Genomic DNA, 20,704 nt, shown 5'->3' with positions numbered 1-20,704 from the left:
CTGGCCGCGCCGCCGGGCCCGGCCCGCGCCCAGCCCCCGCGCTGCCCGTGTGCTCCCCTTGCAGCATGGAGTTCCAGGCCGTGGTGATGGCTGCGGGCGGCGGCTCCCGCATGACGGACCTGACCTCCAGCATCCCCAAGCCGCTGCTCCCGGTGGGCAACCGGCCCCTGCTCTGGTACCCCCTCAACCTGCTCGAGCGCGCCGGCTTCGAAGGTGAGGCGGCCCCGGGGCGGGGCGGGCGGGCCCGGCCTCCGCCTCGTCCCGGTGCCCTGTCCCTGCTCCCCCGCCTGAGCCACAGGGCCCCTCCGCACCCTGGAGCGGCCCGCGGCCGCCCCCGGCCCTGCTGCGGGCGCCCCCGGCCCTGCTGCGGCCGCCCCCGGCCCTGCTGCGGCCGCCCCCGGCCCTGCTGCGGCCGCCCCCGGCCCTGCTGGGGCTGCCCCCGGCGCTGCTGTGTCCGTTCCCTGGCGCTGGCTGCCTGTGTTCCGCCCCCTCCCTCACAGCTCTTGTCGGGGGGCTGCTTTTCACCAACTTGGTGTTTCTCAGAGCGTTGTTGACCGGGTTCCTGCCTCCTCGTTCTCTGATTCATTATGGCGTGAGATGTGTGTCAGCCCTATTGGGATGGCTCTTGTTGTTCCAGTCTGGCCCGAAGTTCAGCGTTATTTGCTCTGCTTGGGGCACTGAGGCCTTTATTATTCCCACGTGGAGCCAGGCGGAGGGTTTGGTATGGAATAGGACAGGGGGAACTAGCTTAGCTGTAGTCCAAGTAGTACAGTTAGTGTATTGTTGGTATATGGCAAGGCTGTAAGTTTTCTTTACCTTTTCGATGACAGACTAAACCTTCCTATGATGTTCCCTATGCTACTTATAGAACTTCTTCGCCATACCCCTCATGTACCTGTTTTTTCATGCTTTTGCTGCATTTTGCCTTTCTGTTTCACCACTTTTCTTGTTTTTCCCTTGTGACTGTGCTGTTCTTCTATATCCCTAGAATTTGTGGGGTTTTTTTTTCTGTTTACTTCATTTTTTCCTTCTGAAGATGTTAAACTCAACTCATGACTTGTCCATGCTTGGACAAATATTGTAGGATTATGAAGGAATGGAAGAAAGTGAAAACTTAAGCTTTTGGGCTTAATTTTATTCATTAAGGAACCTTTAGGATTTTTTTTTCCATTTGAAATTATTTTTTGACAGCTGCTATTAAAATCTGCTTTCTGACTGTTAGTTTTCTTTATTTGCCTGTTCTTCCTTCTCTTTTTCTTTAGGGTCATACCTTCATCCTGCGATATGCACTTGTGGGTGGCCAAAAACCTCTTTGCAGCCATTCCTATTCATGTTTTTTTTTTTTAGCTATTCAGAAATAGCCTTTTCCAGTTGATGCTCTTCAGCACTAGCAGTTCATGTTATGGTAGGAGATATTTTCTTATTTTGGTTGCTACACAGAAATCTTCAGCTTGTGTGGGCATCTCCAGGAAGCAAACTGCCAGCTTCCTTCCCTTCTCCCGCTTCCTGAGCAGGCCGTTTGCTTCTGTATTAATGCTCCGGTGCTGCAAATTCTCCCTGCTTTTTTTGTTTTGTTTTGTTTTGTCAGTTAGATCATAGTTTTATTATTCGTTATGAGTGTTTGCTCCATTTTCTTCATTCCTCCTATGCGCCTGTGTTACTAAATAGGACTTCAGCAGGCTGACTTCCTCTTTCCCTTTTGTCCCTCTTGCAAAGGGTCTTCTCTCTCCTTTGTCCACCTTACAGGATTTATGCTGAAAGGTGGGAATTCTTTCTCCATCAGGTGCTTTTCTTCCCAGTTCAAGATCTTGCTATCCTGTTGCTTTGAGTAGGTCCTTCAGGTTGTTCTGAGCCTGAGTTGGCTTCCCATGTAGGAGAGGGTACCCATTTACAGAGAGCCAAACTGCCCCACAACTCATGTTTGCAGCTTCTTCATTTTTTTCTGTTAATAGATTCATTATGACTTAGATTTTAACATACACTAAAACAATTTATGTATTTTCAGCTTGTAACAGAAGCTTCCTGGGCTGATGACTATGTTTTTTGCCGTATTTGTCTGTTAGAATCCCATAGGTTTATGATGATTTGTTTTGTTTTGTTTTCTGTTTCAAGGTAAATTGATGGTTAGACTCTTCCTTTTAATTCCAGCTCTTGAGGCCAGTAGAAAAGATTTCATGTTGTTCTCTTTTCTTAATGTTTTCTCTGCAGCACCTCAATTGTCACATTCTTTGCTTTCCAAAATATATTTTCGTATCATTATTGCAGTACTTCAAATATGACCCACCCATTCTTCTTTGTAAATGGAATGGCTCTGTTGATCACAAATTACTTGTCGAGCTGATACAGGAAAGTGATTTGAGCAATAAGTTGTTGTGGTTGGTGGTGTTTTCCATAGAGAGTTACACAGGACTGAGATAGGCAAAGAATGGAGATCTAAACTGCCAGTGACCTTAAAGCAGGGTCTTATGGTGGCATTCCTCAATTCATATTCTTCGAGAAGATAGCTGGAGAACACTTTCTAATAGTAGAAAACATCTTTGTTCTGTTCTGCTAGCCCTTATGTCACTTTATATATCCCTGTCCCTTTGAGTAGACTCCCCCCAAAAAGGAGGAATTATTTTCATCTTCACTTGGACCTTCATTGCCAGACCTGTTATTGTTGAGAGAGCTTGCATCACCGTAGAACCCAATTATGTGACTCAAGCCTTCCAACACTTCCATTAGGCTTCAAAGTAAAAAGTGAGCATGCCTTATTCATGATAAATACTTGAGTGTCTTTGCTTGATCTCACCCTGCTTTGTTCTGTCCTAGAGGTCATTGTGATTACGAGGAAGGAAATCCAAAAAGTGTTAAACCTGGACACAAAAATGAAGCTGGATTTTGTGTGCATCAGTGACAACATGGACATGGGTACAGCAGATTCACTGAGGCATATTCACCAGAAAATTAAGGTATGGTTGTCTCTTTTTGATTTTAACCTTGACCAGAAGACATTTATTTAAAATAGTATCTTCCCTCCTCTCTTTTTTAATCATACATACATGGTAGATCTCCTAAAGCATTTAATAATAGTGCAGGTAACTGAATTTCCTTCTTTTCAGAAGATCCGTATTTTGCCTCTGCCATTATTCCAAGGGGAAATCAAACAAGGCTTCTAAATGACTAGACTTGACAGCTAGAAAGGCTGGAGCAGGTCTGGACTTGGCAGTAACCTGCTGCTTAGTGGTACCTTGCAGTCTGGTTAATAAAGATGTTGCATCTGTTCATATAGTTTTTGGTATAATGCATGATAGCTGTTGTCCAGCTAGTGCCTTGGAAAGTAGAGTTCTGCACAAATGCTCATTTTACTCATTAGGCAATTAACTGATATATATATAAAGAAAACCAGGTTCAATTCTTGGCCCCATGACAGGCTACCTGTGTAGCTAGGCCAGTCGCTCTGTGCTTGAGCTCCCTACGTTTCCTGTGCTTTTGTTGGCTTGATCATGTTGTAGGCTGTTATATTAACAGTGTTCCAGATTTCATAAAGAGCTGTTTTTTTACAGTTGGGTGCTATTCTAGTAATTGTGCACTGAATTTTAACTGCTAACTACACAAGTCAAAATTACTCCCATGTAAGGCTGAAATGCGGCTTGGAATTCTTGGCAAGATTAGGGATGGAATTTTGTTTTTTGTGGTTGTCATACATAACCTTTCTGATTTATTTCCTATCTGTTTAGGTCATCTTAGCCAAATTGTTCAAATAAAAGTTGCAACAGAATACCAATGGACCATTTAATGTCCTGAGGTGTCTTTTGTCTTCAGACTCTTTTTGAACCTAATAAACTCTAGGATAACAGGCTGTCTCCTCCTGAGAGGAAAGCGCCAATCAAGACAAGATGAGACTTAGCAACAAAGTGTGGTATAATGAGACTTAATTGGCCAGGGATTAATGCACAAGACTATCGTGATTCAGTGAGCCAAGAGAAGGTATAAAGAGGAGAAGCAAAAACAAGATCTTTTTTTGGCAATTCTGTCAACTTTGCTGAGGAAGCCTGAGAAATGACAGTGAAGAATGTGAGGGTAAGATATGGAGTGGAAAATTGACTGTTTCTTCTGAGCAGAGATAGTGTTGGTTTGTGTTTATTCTCCCTCCAAAAAAGTCTTGGAGAAGATGGGAGGTGGTAGTGGGAAACACAGCTTTTCAGTGAACCGTGTATGAATGTCAGCAATTGTTTATGTGCTTTTATTTTGTCTTGCTTGTCTGGCCAAAGAGGACATAGTGCTCTCTTATTAGAAAACCACTGTACTAAGTTCTTGAGCAAATTGCTGCGCTGTGTATTTTGGAGTCATTCCATTAGTACATGCATGCCCCTCGTATACTTCTTACAGGATATATCCTCTCCTGTCTGATACAGGTGAGAGAACTGTGCAGTACAGGCAGATGAAAAGCTGCAGTATGTTGGCTATATCTGTGGTGTAGAAGGAGAGGATTCTTGCTGAAGAATGAATTTCCCTGGTAAAAACAACTGCTACTTGTGGCCATAGTTTGCTGGCAGACTTTTTGCAGCCCATGCCAAAAGCCTCATGAGGAGCTTAAACTGGTTGCTGAAACTTTTATTTGTCGCAAATTGAGTTAATTGCCCGCAGACAGAAGAGCAAGTATGCTCAGTAAAAATGAGGTAACGTGGCACAGTATAGCTTGCCTGTGTGCAATGCAAGTGACATGGAGTAAAGCCAAGGTTATAAATGCGCTGTAAAAAATATGTCTAAGGCAAGCTGAAAGGCTGATCACAGGTCTTGAGATGCACATAGATATTGGGCCACTCTAAAGAGTAAAATCTCACAACTTTCTGGTTCATCTTGTATTTAGCTGAGAGATTCCACTTCTGCAGCGTTGCTTTTCGCTGTGCCTCCTTTAGCAGTTTTTTTTTCTTTTTTTTGCTGTGTTGCACCTTCATCAATAAAATTTGATACTGTAGAGATTAGTTGTTGATTAGATTTACAGAATTGCATTCAGTAGTAGCATAAGAGTGCATGTGTGCAAAGCCTATAGAGGCTGAGGGAAGATAGTTCTCACTTTGTTTTATCCCTTTTTGTGCTAGCTGTTTTGGGCAGGTAAGACTGACCGCCTCTGTTCACAGCAACAAGCAGCTGACTCCACCAGACGTAGTGTTTCCTGGTTGTTCAGAAGTTGCAAGAGAGCAAAGGAAACCTGTGCAAGTTTCCTGTTTGCTTTTTACCTACTCTATGCACACAGGCTTTTTTGGACATATTTGCTTCATGAGCTGATGGAGTAGATGTGTGTTCTTTGCTCTACTGGAATCTTCCTGTTGTTTTTGGCTGTCTCAACCTACAACTGATTGACAAGGTAGCAGCTTTATTAGGTGTTTTATACTCATTACAAGTCTGAATGTATCCTTTTCTTGGATCCTTCCCACAACAAAGATACTGTGCTAAACTTAGTGCTTCGTAAGAAGGAATGAACAACAGAAAGCTTGGTCCTGTAAGTTCTGCTTAGAGTGTACCTAGGCCTTGGTGTTCGACTAACCTCTTCTTTGCCAGTAGTTGTTTTATTGACTTGTTACTGTGTTTCCTAAGACATTCAGTTCTGGTGTCTGAATAGTTAGAACAGTAGTTAGTTTGACTTTGCTACTCAGTGCCTGAGAAGTGAGGCTTAAGGAGATGAAGTGACCTATCTAGGATGATTTAAAAAGATCTGTAAAAGCACTGGAAGCTGGACAAATATTTCAAATCTCTTGTATTTTTAAGCACAATTATCCCTTTACTGTGTTCAAATTGCACCGTTCCTCTACCTTGACAAGGCCAGCAAGACAAGAGATTAAACATAATTGTTTTTTATGGAAACTGCTGAACAAACTGTAGTAGAGAAGCAGTCCAATTTCTGAACATTTTTTTTTTCAGTTTGTGCTGGAGTATGACTTTAAAATGGCCCTTGGTGTGATACAGTGTTGGTCTAAAGTAACTGAAAACTCATTTTGCAACATACGCACTAGAAACTGATAGAGAAATTGTGTCTGTTCATATTAAACTTTAGTCAGATAATAACTTAATGCAAAACATTGAGTGTTTTATTAACTTCCAGCACTTAAAATGAGGTGGTCAGAAAACAAAAAGTGCATGTAGCACTTTTTATTCATGTACCTCCTGAATGTTTCCTCTTGTATAACTGTATGAAAACGGTGCAAGAACTTTGTGACAGCTGCTGGTCTGAACCTTAAGTTGTTTTCCTATCTGCAATCCCATTGTTTCCTAGAGTGCTGTCATTTTGAGAATACAGATGCAGCCTGTATCCTCTCCAGCAGGTCCTACAGCTACGATTTTAAGGTCTGCTCTTCCTGATTTTGGTTATAGTTAAGTAAAATCATTACAGGAACATTTTGTGCCTTCTGACTTCCATTTTCCTTTGGGTCACTCCCTCATGTATTTATACCAGAGTAATTCTGAAGACTTAGTGCAAACTCTAGTACTTGAGCTGCTGCTGTATCTGTAGCATAGACATGAAAGAAGGTGTGGATCCAGCAAGACTTACTGGATGCAGAAAGGGGCAAGACAGTAGATGTCTTCTGCTCACTGTCTGGCAGGTTCTGAAAAGCTATGTAAGGAAGCAGAAAATACCCCTCACTAAATCTTTTAAAGACCACAAAGAGCTATGGCAGGCCAAACATGTTTGGAATATAACAAGCAATAAATAAAGCAGTTGCATCCTTAGATTCCAAACTGCCAAAGCACTGCAGGGATGGGAAGCACGTAGTTTGTGTGCTTTGTCAAGGCGCTTGTGGAGTATGCAAGGGGGAAGAAGTAATCTGCTTTCCTAAGAGCCAGTTTCTCTAGAAGAAACTCTCTTTAGGCACAAACAGGAAAACAATTTGGATGTAGGGATGTTGCTTTTTTACTGCAAACGTATGTGGTGTTTCAAGATTAAGGGTATTTAAATGTGCTAGGCACATTTTAAAAGCAGTGTGACTCTTCAGCATACTGCTCTGAGCCATCAGTAATGTTACAGGTGTGACAGCAGATGCTTCAGTAGAATTAAATTCAGTATCATATTGGTTAACTTCTACATGGTATTTTTAGTGTCCAAAGCCTGCCAGCTGCTGGGAGCAGTTGGGAAGGGGCTTCATTTATTTATTTTCATTCTAAGTCATATAAAATTGATTTCTCCTCAGTAACTGTCTCCAGTCCTTGTTTATGGTTTTCATTGAGAAGCAAAAATGGCTGGAGCCTTCAGGTGACTCGAATCTGGAGACAGGGAAGAGTCCTCACAGTGCCAGGATTGATGCCTGATACGCTTTTCAGCAAGAGAGAAGATGCAGGTGCTGCCTACAGCAGGCAGTAGAGGAGGATGCAGTCTTGTTTTGTAGGCAGCTCATCTTGTAGTGGTGACTCTGTTTTTATAGTAGTGGTCAGCAGACTGCTTTTTAAGATGTTTATTTCTTTTCATGTCTCCTGAAACCTTCCGTAATGTAATTCCACTGCTTGCTTAGGAAGGCTTTTCCTCTGGTTTTGGACTGCTTTTTTCAAGTTGTTCTATAAAGCATTCTAGTATGTCAGTCAAGGCTTCTGGAGGGTCCTTCTCTCCTATATTTTCCTAATGCCTTCAACTGCTTGGCCTCTACCACCCTTCTTGAGGGGCTTCTCACAGTTTAGATCTCCTTCAGAAGATTCACAGCGTTAGTTAAGCAAATATATGTGCCATGGCCTGCAATAGTATTGCACAGTGACAGGACTCCAGTAACACAGACCTCCCATTGTCAGGGATTAATAAATTCTATTTTAAGCTAGGAGCTGAACAGTAAATTACAAGGTCCCAGCATGTACTAGTTGAATGTGGGGTAATTATGAGCATGAAGAGCTAAATGTAAGCCTAGATTATATTGGGAAAGTGTGTTTGGACAGAGATGAGAAATTATTAATGCTGTTGTTCACGACAGTGGGAAGAGTTTGCAGCAATACTCTGCAGGTCTGGAACTCAAATGTATATTCAAAAAAAAAAAAAGTGAATTCAAATGGGAACAGACATGAAGGGCTGGAGCAGGATGGAGATTTTTTTTTTTAACAAGTTTGACATTTTTGTGGCACAATCAAGGAAATGTACTTGCTCTCGCTATTTTGGGGAAGGGAAACAAGCACTAGGAGAAGAGATAAGATGTTCTGATTAAGTGTGATGGTGGAACAAATACAAATGCGTTTAAACTTGCTTGAAAAACCATACAGTGAAAATTACAAAAAGGTTTCAATCCATCAAAGGAGAGTAGGGTCATGGAACAGTCCTCTAGAAGGAGTAATCAAGACCAGAAAAACCCTTATTTTAAACTGCAGTGAATATTTTTTTCTATAATAGACTAAATAATTTGCTACCTGCAATGGCAGGAGGCTGGGCTGTGACTCAGGAGACCTCTTTCAGAACTGTATTTCTGTGACCTTCTCGTTGCACCATTCATCAAGCTGCTGCAGAACTTCTTGTGGGTTCTAGGTTACTGCTGACCAAAAAAAGAAGGAAAAAGTCATTGTTACTTGTGAAATTTAGGCCTCTCTAATATTTGCCCATTTTGTTTGAGTGCCAGATTTTACCAGACCCAACAGCCGCTGTCTGGCGCCACCTCTCAGGCTGGGGCCTCTCCAGGCAGCAAGTTGAGAAACCTGATTAAATCATGAATCTGCATTTCAAGCTGAAACAGGAGGTGGGTTGGGTGTGCCTAGATCAGGCATTTGTCTTCGCTGCGTCTATATTATTTTCACCTTCTGTTGAGCATTTCTCTCCCTTGTGTCACTCAACTGTACCCTGTTTGGTGATTAAAATGTGGTGTTCCAGCAGAGTAAAAGCAATGGAACAATTTTGCATTTTCCTTCCTTGAGGAGCCCTTAGTTGCATTAATGGAAGCCTTGACTAATATGCTGTGAACTAATCAGCCTGCCTCCTGCTACTGTCACCGGTGAGTGCCTCTGTGTGGAATATCTCATCTCAGGTGGTCCACATGCTTCTCCCCACTTCAAAAAACAAGATTGGAAAGTAATACAGCTCTTAAAGAAAACAAACCCTAAAAAGCTACCAAAAAGACGAAGAAGGAAAGGAAGAGAATGCCTTTGAGCAAATAAACAAAGATTGAAACTCCAGCTCCTCCTGGTATGTGCATCTTTGGGAGGCATGTTGTGGAAAGTGTGATGTCACGGTGGTCTGGGTGCTGCTGCGGGTCACTGATCCGTGCAGTCTTGGACGGCACAGCGAAGCGCTTCGCTTCCTCTGTTGAAAAATGCCCTTTCCAAACACATGATGTAAGTAAGCTTGCTGTAATGGCTGGAAGGTGCAATCTGAATCCTTTTGGTGCAGCTGAGCAGCGTTTGGTGAGCATGGAAAGAAAAACTTGAGTCCCCATAATATATGGCTATGTATTTTTGTACTGTCAGTTGAAATAAAAAACGAATGAAATGCGTTTGTAAGAGATGAATAAGGTCTGTCTCTGTGAGCAAGACAACTAAATGTTGTATTCTTCCGTTTGGAATAGTAAAAGGTATCTTGTCATTTTTTTTTGGTAGACCTGGCAGCAAACGCTGTTTACTTTGTCTGCCTAAATTACAAATGAAATTGCTCTCTTGCCATCCTTTTTGTCTCTGCCTTTTGTGGTTGTGGCAGCACGTTGCATGGGGAAAAGCAGATGAATTGGGTGGCAGCACACGGGGTATGTAGCATCTTGTCTCCAGCCTCTGATTCAGTCCACATTGAAATTTACCGCCATCGAGGTATTAGGCAAAATTAATTATCAATTAACGTGCTCCAGTCTCATTCCCAGAGCATGGCTGCTGGTTACAGAAAAATGCACGTGTACTGGCAGGTACGCAGCCTGGTGCAGGTAGGAGTGATACAGCACTGTGTGATTGATACCTGCTGGATGAATTATGCCCAGGACTCTGCTCTGATCTTTATTTTTCCTGGCAACTGAGGGAGTTACAGAATTCAACATTTTTTTTAAGTTACTCAGCTTTAAAAGTATGTAGTTGTGTGGTTTTTTTTTTTTTTTTTTTTTTTCCTTCTGCCAGTGTTTACTATGGATCAGGGTTAAAACAGCAGAAGTTTGGATGAGGCGATTAGCTCCAAAGTTAGAATCCGGAGTGGTTGTTGGGGCATTTGTTCTTCTGTGCACTCGCAGCTGAGAAGGATGCTTCCCATTATAGAAACAGGCAAAAAAATTGCAAAGACTTCAGGTGTTTTGCAATAAGAATCACTGGCAGACTTGGGATGCCTGTCAGCTTTAATTGCTGCATCTCTCACTATGTGTCTTTATCCTTTCCTTTCCAAGCTCCTGCCAAATCAAGGCTATGCTTATGTTAACCAATACCTCTTGTTTCCATGTGGAAATTAATTGTCACCATTTTCTCCTTTGTTTCAGTACATGTTTCATTCAGATTTTCAGTGTGCTTGCTGATGAATTGCACCAATTTTGCCTGTTTTACTTGCAGACATAGTAAGCACTTTGCACGTGTGTATAATTAAAGTCATTTTCCTAAAAGCATCCCGGTAAGTCCCTTCTGTTTACCGTGAGCTGCTGTTAGTTTTCATTTTGTGGATGTAAGTAAAATTAGTGTGTTTTTTGTTTGTTTAATTATAAAGCATCTTTTATTTTCCCTATTTAAAGCATATATGGTCTCTGTAAATACTTTGCTGTGTATAAGGGGAAAATTAAAGTTTTAATATAATCTCATTTTTGTACTTTTCCGCTTAAAAAAGTGCCGCTTTCATGGATGTGAGTGCAAAGAAGTCACCTTCTAATCTCAAGTTCTGTTATTTTTGACTTGTAACTTCTGATCTCCTTGGTCCTTCCCCATGAGTAAGGTAACCCTGGCATCAAGTACGATATGACGCTTGCAAGGAGGGGTCACCTGCAACTTCTTGCTCTCTGCAGCCTTTTCTTTCTTTGTTTTGAGTCTGCATGACTTTTGCTTCCCCCACAACCAGTTAGTTTATGGATCTTGACAGCCATGCTCTCATTTGAAGCTGGGACTTTTCTTGGCGGTTGTGAGCTGTTTAGCTGCCTCAGTTGTTTTACTGCAGGTGATGTTTTTTGGTGAGTATTCATCCCTCAAAAGGCAGGATGGAGTTGATTAGATCAAAAAAATGGCACGTGTGAAGTATGTAATTCTGGTTACTGTGTTAAAAGAAGATTTTTCCTCTGGTGGTTTTGCAGCCTGGTGTAGTAATGAGTTCCTAATAGTTATTGGAATAATAGGACAGGATAATAGGAAGGAGGTGATGGGAATAGTACGGGTTATGGGTTTTTTTTCTTTGAATCATGCTAAAAAGCAAAAGAGCATCAAGTATCCATATTTTCTTGAAGTAAATTTAGGCATTATCTGTGACTGGTAGGGACCATTAAGATCCTGTAGCCCATAAGACAGTTTGCTCAGAGCAGCTAGAGGTGTTAGCCCCCAGGCTTGCGCATGAGGTAGCGAACGTGCTCTTCCAAAAGCCAGCAGCTCTGCAGTCGCATGTGCTTCTTGAGGAAGAGTCTATTAGTGTAAACACCTCTAGTGGTTTGTTCCAGATGACATTTATTCTCACTCTGAAAACACTTCATCTTTTATTTCCACTTTGAACACTGCTGATTCTGTTTTCTAGCTGCTGAATTCCTGCATGTTGCTTCGTGGCTAAAATATCCTTTGCAGGCTGTGGGCAAAGGCCGTCCTTCTCCTCAATAAGTTGAGCCGGTTGAGCTCCATTAGGACTAGTTTTTATTACTATTGTTTGCATGACTGCAGCACCTGACTGCCTAGGGCTCTGCTTACATTAAGTGTTAAGCCTGGGCTTGAGCTCAGGGCTTTGGCAGCGAGCCGGCTGCGCTGCTGCTCCTGGGATTGGAGTCTGAGCGTGGATTTCTGCTCTGGGAGGCAGGGTCCAAGATCAGCTGCGCGGTGGTTCTGTTAATGCTGCCGGCCAGGTAGCCCTAGGAACCTTCCTTCCAGGAACAGGAGAGCTCTGTGTGGCTCTGGAATTCTCCTGTCTGCAAAGAAGGGATCTGGCCATGGTCTGTGCTAAGCGAAGGGAGAATTCTGCTTGCCAAAGAAATCCTTCATGAGCAGGCCAATTCTGGTCCTGGATTACGGCATGCTCAAGCCCTAGATCCAGCTTGTAATGGTTCATGTAGGAGACATTTTGGCCCTTGCCTGAGCTTTACTGGCCCTCATGAGTGATAGTGTCCTCATTCTGGATGCCCTGCCTTAAATAAGGGAGAAACAGTGCCTTCCATAGAGTGCTTAGCATCCGAACACAAATCCAGGAGATGACAACTGCCCTCAGACAACTGAGGACGTGAATAATAAACTAAATACTACATGTTGTTATGTAAGAACAATGTCCCGGCATGCTGGTGGCCTGGTGACTGTCAGTGGTCTGTAGGTGTAAGGGTAGCAAGTTCTGTTCATGATAACAGTGAATTCCTGAAAGACATTCCTCATAAATACTGTGCCAGCTTGCAGGTGTACGCGGAGCACTCGGCGTGTGCCAACTGCATTGCTGTTGATCTAAGACAGAAATAGACCTTTTGCTAAGGGAATGATCAATGAAAGGATCAGGCTCTCAGGTGGAAGTAAGCGACTTGCTTTCGATGTTATAGAAGGTGGGAAACCAGTGGAAAAAACTGTTGTGCCTGGAGGAAGAAGATGGCGAAAGCTTGTTAGAATATTCCAAGTGCAGCAAGATCGCAGTTAATCAGCACTGGAATAAAATCCGGATTGCAAAGTTTATATTCCAGACCACCTGGTTTACTGTTTTGTAAGTTTATGATATCAAAGTCCTGCTTGGAAAAAAAAAATCATATTAAGTTTATGAATTTATATAAGTTTGTGTGTTGGGTTGCTGATGGTTGTACTTTTTCCACCGCACAAGTCAGTTTTAGCACTAGGTAACAAGACTTCCTCCTGGGAGGAGACAGGATGCCTGCAGGGCTTGAATATCTTTCCTGTTCTGAGCTTATATATATGTAAATTAAGAAATATTGATTTTGGATGCTAGGTCATGAGATGTGAAGATAATGTAAAATAGTGTTTTCATTGTAGGATCCCATCTGATACAATGCCTAGGATGAGCCATATGATGGGAGCAGGTTTAAGTTTCCTCCCCAGCTCCTGGCATGTCTTCCTGCTGTCTTAGAGCTAAGATAAACAGTGATGCTGACAGGTTACGTATGCAAAGACATTCATGTTGCCTTAAGATATCTTCACCTGATGAATTCAGGGCCATCCAAGCAACTAGAAGAGACTCCCTTGGCTCCTGAATTAGACTTCTCTAGTTCAAAACAAAACAAAAAAAAAAAAGAAAGAAAAAAGAGAAAAGGACAAAGACATCACGTTTTCTTTTCACTTTAAGGCACTGCTTTCTCCCCAAAAGACAAAAATAAATCCCAGGAAACCCTACTTCCACCTTTTGTTGAGGAAAGGCAGGTTCTGGATTCTAGACTGGGGAACAAGCTGGTCCATCCCCAGTCTGATGTCCTTAAAAGAGTCACGAAGGTGCCAGTCTGCAGCAAACCTGCTCTTGCAGGGTGAGTGCACAGCAGGTAAATGTTGCATGTCTGCTAAGTAAGGACTAAATGATCATTTGCTTCTGAATCCTGCTATCAAGGTCATCAAAGCAGAGTGGGAATTCCCAGCCAAAGGCGGTCATTATAGTTTGGTAGCTAACAAGATCCTGCAGACATCAAAAATAAATGAGGTTCCCTGCTCCAGTTACAGCAGCAGCCAAAAGGCTTCAAAGAGGTCACAGGTGTGGAAATTGGAGGGCTTGTAATGGAGAGTGAGATAAAAAGGGATTCTCTAAAGCCTTGGATGTAACTCTCTGATCTGAACCGTGGTGAGTAATGCAATTGCTGGGAGGTATCTCTGGCTTTGCCTAGAGCGTGCTAGCAAGTAATCAGAATGTTTGCCTGTAGCCAAACTGTTTCTGTCTTTCCATGCTTTAGAATAATAAAAGCATTACGCAGAAACCCCACTGCTCGTGCAACATATGGGTGAAGTTCCAGGCTGTTGTGTACATCAGCTCTCGGTCTTAATACCAGCAGTAATTATAACTTACTCCTCTGCCTCGTAGTTTGGTGACACCCCAGGAAGTGATGCAGAGCGCTCTGTTTGTGCATGTGTTGACTTAGGCTGAGTGTAGGAACAAAGTCCATTTAATCCCTTTCTTTTCCCCCCCCCCACTTTTTGTTTTTCCCGTTCCTGTCAAATTGTCAGCTGCAGTACTGTGCAATTGGAAACTTTTAGCATTTAACTGCCATGTTTTGTCTATCCTCAGTCCTTTTAGAAGCTGGTTCTGCTGGGAGTGGATACGTTACTTCTTTTCTGTTTGTAATGCAAAGTGACATTTGTTTTTCTCTTTCTCTTGAGGCTGATTTTGCTCAAATTAGAGATTTCCTCGGAACATATGTTTTCTCATTTTCTACTCTGTAGTTTTTGAGGCCCCTCAGCAGTTTAGGCTACAAGGTCCTGCCCTTGTCTGTACTTCATATTAGGAAAAAAAAAAAGTTAGTGAATACCATTAAAAAGCCAGATTTTGCTGCCAGCTATCTGTGGTAACCTTGATATCTCCTGTTTGAACAGAAGGGATCCAGCAGTCGTTGCTGAACGTGAAAGAGTTTATAGTGTTGCTCTCGGTATGTAGGGTGTGAGCAAGTCCAAGGCTTTTTGTTTACGCTGGTATATTACAGCATATAATTGCATTCATCTTTTGATCAATGGTAAGAATTAGTTCCATTGAAAACATATTTTCTATTTTTAAATCAGTTGTCTTGAACTGTGTTCTTGAAATGTTCTGCCTTTTGGTTTTGTTTTCTTTCTTGCAAAGATGCTCCATGTTGTGCTGGGTTTAATATAATTGTTGACATGTTGGTTTGAGGGCTTTTTTCTTTTTAATAGTGCTTTAGCCTGTTTTGTATGACTTGCTTGATGTTTTATGTCACAGTGTTGTGTTCGTCCAGACTGAGGGTGTCTGTTGTCTCATGGCATCCGAGCACCTCACAGTTTGGAAAGATTTGTCGGGTAGTGCAGTGGTATCACCCGGAGTTACAGGGGCAGAGATGGTGTTTGGAGGCTTTGAGTGCCCTGTTCCCCCTCCTGACTCGAGTGAAGGGTCTGGGTTCAGTGTGGGCTGAGCTGGAAGCCCCAGGGCTCCTTCCCTGCTCAGGAGGCAGGGAGAAAGAGAGAGAGGAACACCTTGAAATTCAGATTGTAGCGGGATAAACTGACTCTGCTGATTAGAGCCTGAGTTTCTAATTGAGTTTCCCTCACTGCAAATCCAAGGTTAAATGGGATTATAGAGGCCTAAGTGACTCTTCTTGGACAGTTTCATATTCTGCTATTTCCTTTGGTTCTTGTGATGCCCCCAGTGAACACAATCTGGTTCCAACATGCTGAGGCTGCTGGCCCTGTGTCATAGTAATATTTCAGTGTCCCCTTGTGTGGTATTCCTCAACCCATAGTCACTCCCTGTCTCTTTTCTTAAAGCTGGGTCATAGCTGCCTTATGATGGTTTTTTTTTTTTGTTGAGCTTGGCCTGTTCAGCTGCTGCTGTTACAGTGTTCTGGTCTGAACTGTTAATCAAAACGCTGCAGCCATTACCTGGTCCTCCTTGGCTTATGTCCCTTGCCTCGTCCTCTCCCATGGGTGCTGTGTGTGTTGAGGGTGCTATTTGCAAGCGTTTGTGCATGTAGCTTTCTTCCTTTGCAGTGGTGGGGCTTGGGATGTGTGCTTGCTTGCTGTTTTTTTCTTTTTTTTTTTTTTTCAATCAGTTCGTGTTGATTCTTATCGTGTGTTTGTATAATAGTTTGGGGTTGATGTAATCGTCGTTACATATATTTCATTAAGAGATGTGTGTCTCTTAGGTGTTTGCATAATTCATGAAGTCAAGTACATTCACATACCCCTGTGAGCGCAGGTAGCACCCGCTTCTCCTCCTCGTATCAGCGCTTCATTAGGAAGGTGCACTGTATTTATACGCTGTGTATAGAAGTATATACTTAAAGAAAACATAAGCTCTACCATTTATTTTCATTCTACTCCACCCGCCCTAAGAAAGTGAAGAAAAACACGCACTTCTGCTAGGGTTCTAGCACAGTTTATTTTTTCATTCAGCTATTAGTTTATTCGTTCAGGAGTTGTACACTGGGGGGAAAAAAGCGCATCCCTTAGACAGTGAGGGCTTTCTTTATGGGGGCGGTGGTGTTTCAAAGGGGAGGCTGTCAGGTCCCAAAAGGGCCTTTCATGGTGTATTCTCAGCGTGCTCCTGAGGCCGCTGCTCTGCTCATCAGGAGCAGCGGCCGAACCGTGGGCTTTACAGAGCGCCCGTGTGTTCCGCCGCTCCCCGCGCTCGCTGCCGTTTATTTACATACGGGGAGAGTAAATGGGGAGAACAGATGGCGACCAGACGTTTGGTGGGTCTGCTCCCGTAGGCTCCTCGGGGGTCTCGCATTCAGTTCTTGCAAAAAAAAAAAAAAACCCTTGTCCTGTGAGTGAGGAGGGGAAAAAACCCAGGAGCCCGCTCACAACTATGAAAGGCTTCTTGGGATTTTACTGTAGTGATGGATTAAAGCACTTAGTGAAATGAGAAATAATCACAAGATTTGTTTTACAAGTCCAGATAATTATTGCTTGAGGTAAGGCCGCTGGGGTGTCTGGGTTTCCCCCTAGTGCCACCCACCGCCCAGGGATGCGAGGCCAGAGATCTCGTCCTCCTACAAAATGAGTTTGAAAAGAAGCAGTTTCTTCATCTGGGTCCTGGACACATTTTGGCCTTTTCTCCAAGTATTGTAACTCACTTGTGCTCTTGTGACAACTGAACGTTTGAAAATTTGTACAGTTTTTCAGGGTGTTATGTTTGTCACTATCTGCAGTTATGAAACTGAAGTTTTACTTCCGTATGAAGATGGATGATTTTCTCCCTCACTTTTTGCACATTAAGATACTGATTCAGAGCTGCTCCAGAGTAGTAGACAGCTTACCGGTTTTTCTTTTGCTTTGTTTTTCAAGTATGTGCATGCTGTTTGTTTTAGGCAAGTGATAATTAAAATACTTCTCTGAGACACAGCCATAATATAAAATACACATTTTAAAAATATATTAAAAGCAGAATAAGGTATGTTTTGTATGTGCAAAATTCTCAACCTGCACATTGTTGCTTCCCACAAAGCAACCTCGTCTTCCTCAGTAAAGTGGGGAGAAATCATAGGAAAACAGGAGGGCCTGACCCTTCTGTGCAGCCAAATCAGCACCCCTCATAGTGTCTGGGATGATGAATTCTCATGACTTTCCAGCAACACTCAAAATATTCCTTCCATTTGTAGGAGAACCTGTCAAATAAAGTATAGAGCAGACCTCAGTTATTCTTATCTGCAATATGGAATCTCCTAACACTGGGTACAAGTCTATAAAACAAACCTTCCAGGTCAGAGCTGAGATATTTTTCTTTCAACCAAGATGGCATTCGAATGAAAAATAGAATTATTGATCCTCTCTGAGTAAGTAACTCAGACTTTACCAAGTGTTTTCTAATGCCCAAACCATGCTCTCCTCCTCTGGGAGGCTTATATATTAAATTATGGCAAAGAAAGTGAAAATGGTTTATGTCAAGAGAGAAACACTATCTTCTTGAAACACAGACAGTTGATCATTAACAAAAATAATGAAGTGGAAACTCACTAATTTTCTGTAGGCTGTGCTGCAGAAATATTATGGTAAGATTAGTTTAAATGAAGATAATTGCCAAACTGCTAGATTTTTGGCAGTATATTTCCACAAGCCATGAGAAAGGCAGAAAATCATTTTAAGTAAGAGTTTTTAGGCAGCCTGCATTGGTGGTGTGTGGTGCTAATGAAGCTGCTGGGTCTCACCCAGTGTGTGTGATTACATTTCTGTGATATATGCAGCAGTTCTCTTAAATGCTTTGTAAAGCACTTTGAAATCCTGTGAGATCAAAATAAAATACAAGCCTGTTATTAAATAGGACCTAACTTCCTCAATTTTTTTATATGGGGTATTGCTGGTTTTAGGAAATGTATTTCTTGCCTGAGCCCACCATCACAGCACAATTACTGAGTAAATCACATCCTAGATAGTCTTTGATCTTTTCTTCTTTCCCCTTGATAAAATAACATAGTTTAAATCTTTTCCAGTGGTTTGTAGCCAGATGCAAAGTCAGCTAAAAAGATTTCTGCAGAAAGATTTCTTTTCTACATCATTATATACCTAAAAGTAGCCATTAAAAATACTGTAGATTTTCTTGGAAGTCCTGGCTTCTGTGTCCCAGTCCCTTCCCTTGGGAGGAGATGGCAGTTCAGCTGATCACATTTGCTTTATGGCCCAGAGCTGGATAACATATAGCTATTCCAGCAACAGCAGAACTCAAGCAATGTGAACTGGTGACATTCACCAGTTATTGACTCCTGCCTCGGAGTTAATTGTCCTGCTTCCAGTAAAAACCTATCCCAGGAACATGTTTTTGGTCAGTATGGCATACATACATGGTATGTATGGCACACCTTGTGTAAAAAAGCAAACTGTTACAGGCAGTATTTGTTGCAGAGTCATCAGATGCTAGTCCCTACTTGGTCGTGAGAATCTCTGAAGGACTCTCTGTTTTCTTCTCTGCAGACTGATGTCTTGGTGTTGAGCTGCGACCTGATCACAGATGTCGACTTGTATAAAGTTGTGGATCTCTTTCGGACCCATGATGCTACTCTCTCCATGTTGATGAAGAAAACTCACGAGCCCACGGATGTGGTACCAGGACAGAAAGGGAAAAAAAAGCCAGGTATGTTGATAGGAACATATATATATATATAAGTGATAAACTATTAATAAGTATATTGTGTATGATTATCCATCAGAGATTAAAAGAGATTAAAAGGTACAGATACCCTATTTTTTCCTTCAGATTCCTTAGTGGGAGTATGACTTGCCTTTTTCCAGTTCAGAATTAAGTCGTGTAATCGTGCAGGCTCTGCTCCAAAGCTCACAAGAGTTCAGGGAAAGGCTCCAGGTGACTTCAGTGGGATTTGGATCAGACCCTAGATTTTTGTTACATATGAACATTAAAACCATTAGGTTTTTCAAGAGCACTCAGCATCAGCCAGATTGTAACTGGGAATTTTACCACTGACTGTAGGGAGCAGAGTTAGATGGGAAACAAATACTTCTGGAAATTCTTCCCTCTCATGGTATGTACTGAGTTACTCTTCTGAGATCACATCCAGAAGCCTTTTACTAGGAAAAACTCCCACTGATTTCAAGGACTTGGGTAGATGCTTATCTGGTCCCTCTTACCATAATATCTGAGTTAGTGCCTTGTAATCTTTAATGTATCTATTCTCACAACACTGCTGTAAGGCAGGGCAGGGCTATTATCCCTGTTTTACCTATATGCTAAAAGCCCTGAATAGCATAGTGTTGTTCCCATACCTTACCTCTCATTTTCTTTTAATGATACGTGTTAAATTACTGAGGCTTGATTATTGCCAGTGTGTCCTGGTTCATGATTAAACCTCACAGGCATTACACTAACATGAATAAGAAAGCATGGCTTCAAACTGACTGAGAGAGGAGGGAAATGCAAGCCAACAGTTGCACTATGTGTGTATCTGAAAGGGTTTTTTTCCTGTTTTCTTATTTTTTATTTTTCATTTTATTTTTTTTAAATAAAGGTACTTAGGCTTCTTACATGAAAAGATTTTTCTGGAGGAAAACGTAAGGACAATAGAGCTAAAACCATTTAGGAATTTGACTCCTTAACAGCTCTAACACCCTCTTAAAAAAAAAAAATTAAATCATAATTGCATGTAAAACATTGTAAAGAGTGTTGCCCTAGCTGCACAGTTGAGCATCCAGGAGTTAAGAAGTGCCTGGAACCAATGGATCTATGATTAAACATTGTAGAGCTGCCCAGTAAGTGAGCCCTGTTCAACACACAGCACAAGGCAGGGGAGGTCTGTGAGGAAAAACAAGATCATCTGAAGACTCTTAACCGAATGTAAACACGTCAGGTTGCCCATGCATTCTTAATTTCCTTGTTTCCTTTTGCATTACTCTTCTTACACTGCTTATATGATAGTTTGTATATGACTTTCCTGATGTGTAGAACACCAGATTTTAAAAATATTTGAATTCTGTCATGTGGAAGCATTTTGACGCTGCACTGTTTATCTGTGAGATTGGATGCTAAAAATCTCCCGCTCAAAGCTACTCAACTTGAGCTGTCCTGGACAGCACTCGGAATTTGCTTTTTCTCTAGGGACCATCTCAGATGAGCTAGGTACCTGCCCAGGCATTTCCAGCCTTTTCTACCAGCAGAGGAGTGGTGAGACTAAGGACTTCCTGCTTCTCAAGTCCAAGCTGTGGATGGGGACAATACATTTTAGAGTGCACAGACCCTCCTGCCTTTCATCCCTGGGGGTTATTTTTCCTCCCTCTTCTATCCCCAGTCTAGAGTCCCATATATATAATATATATATATATATTTTTTTTTTCTGTCTTGGTACTAATCATGTCATAGAAATGCAGCAGATTGAGCCCTTTTCCCTGTAACAGCCATCACAGTGTGACTGTGCAGCCTCACGCCTTGGGTGTTCTGTAGATGCCACCCCATGGCACAGAAGCTTCTGGGTGGCAGCTGCTATTTGATCAGTTTGAGGAACTGACTGATTGAAAGAAAACCTTCAACATAAGT

At 42.2% G+C, this 20,704-nt stretch overlaps 1 protein-coding gene across 1 annotated transcript in view; it reads left to right on the top strand.

Annotated features, from left to right (window-relative positions):
* The first annotated feature begins 65 nt into the window (after positions 1 to 65).
* Positions 66 to 20,704, top strand: part of EIF2B3 (eukaryotic translation initiation factor 2B subunit gamma) — a 95,407-nt gene continuing 74,768 nt past the window's right edge. The window contains exons 1-3 of the mRNA XM_026033457.1: positions 66 to 213; positions 2,812 to 2,951; positions 18,634 to 18,793. Coding sequence (XP_025889242.1) covers positions 66 to 213; positions 2,812 to 2,951; positions 18,634 to 18,793 — 448 coding nt within the window. The remainder of the gene's footprint in view (positions 214 to 2,811; positions 2,952 to 18,633; positions 18,794 to 20,704) is intronic.

Source organism: Nothoprocta perdicaria, unplaced genomic scaffold, assembly GCF_003342845.1.
Source record: "Nothoprocta perdicaria isolate Ctin4 unplaced genomic scaffold, notPer1 scaffold_0, whole genome shotgun sequence".
NCBI classification, from domain to species: Eukaryota; Metazoa; Chordata; class Aves; order Tinamiformes; family Tinamidae; genus Nothoprocta; species Nothoprocta perdicaria.
Note: the sequence above shows the minus strand (reverse complement) of the source record. Positions and strands in the feature narration are given on the sequence as shown.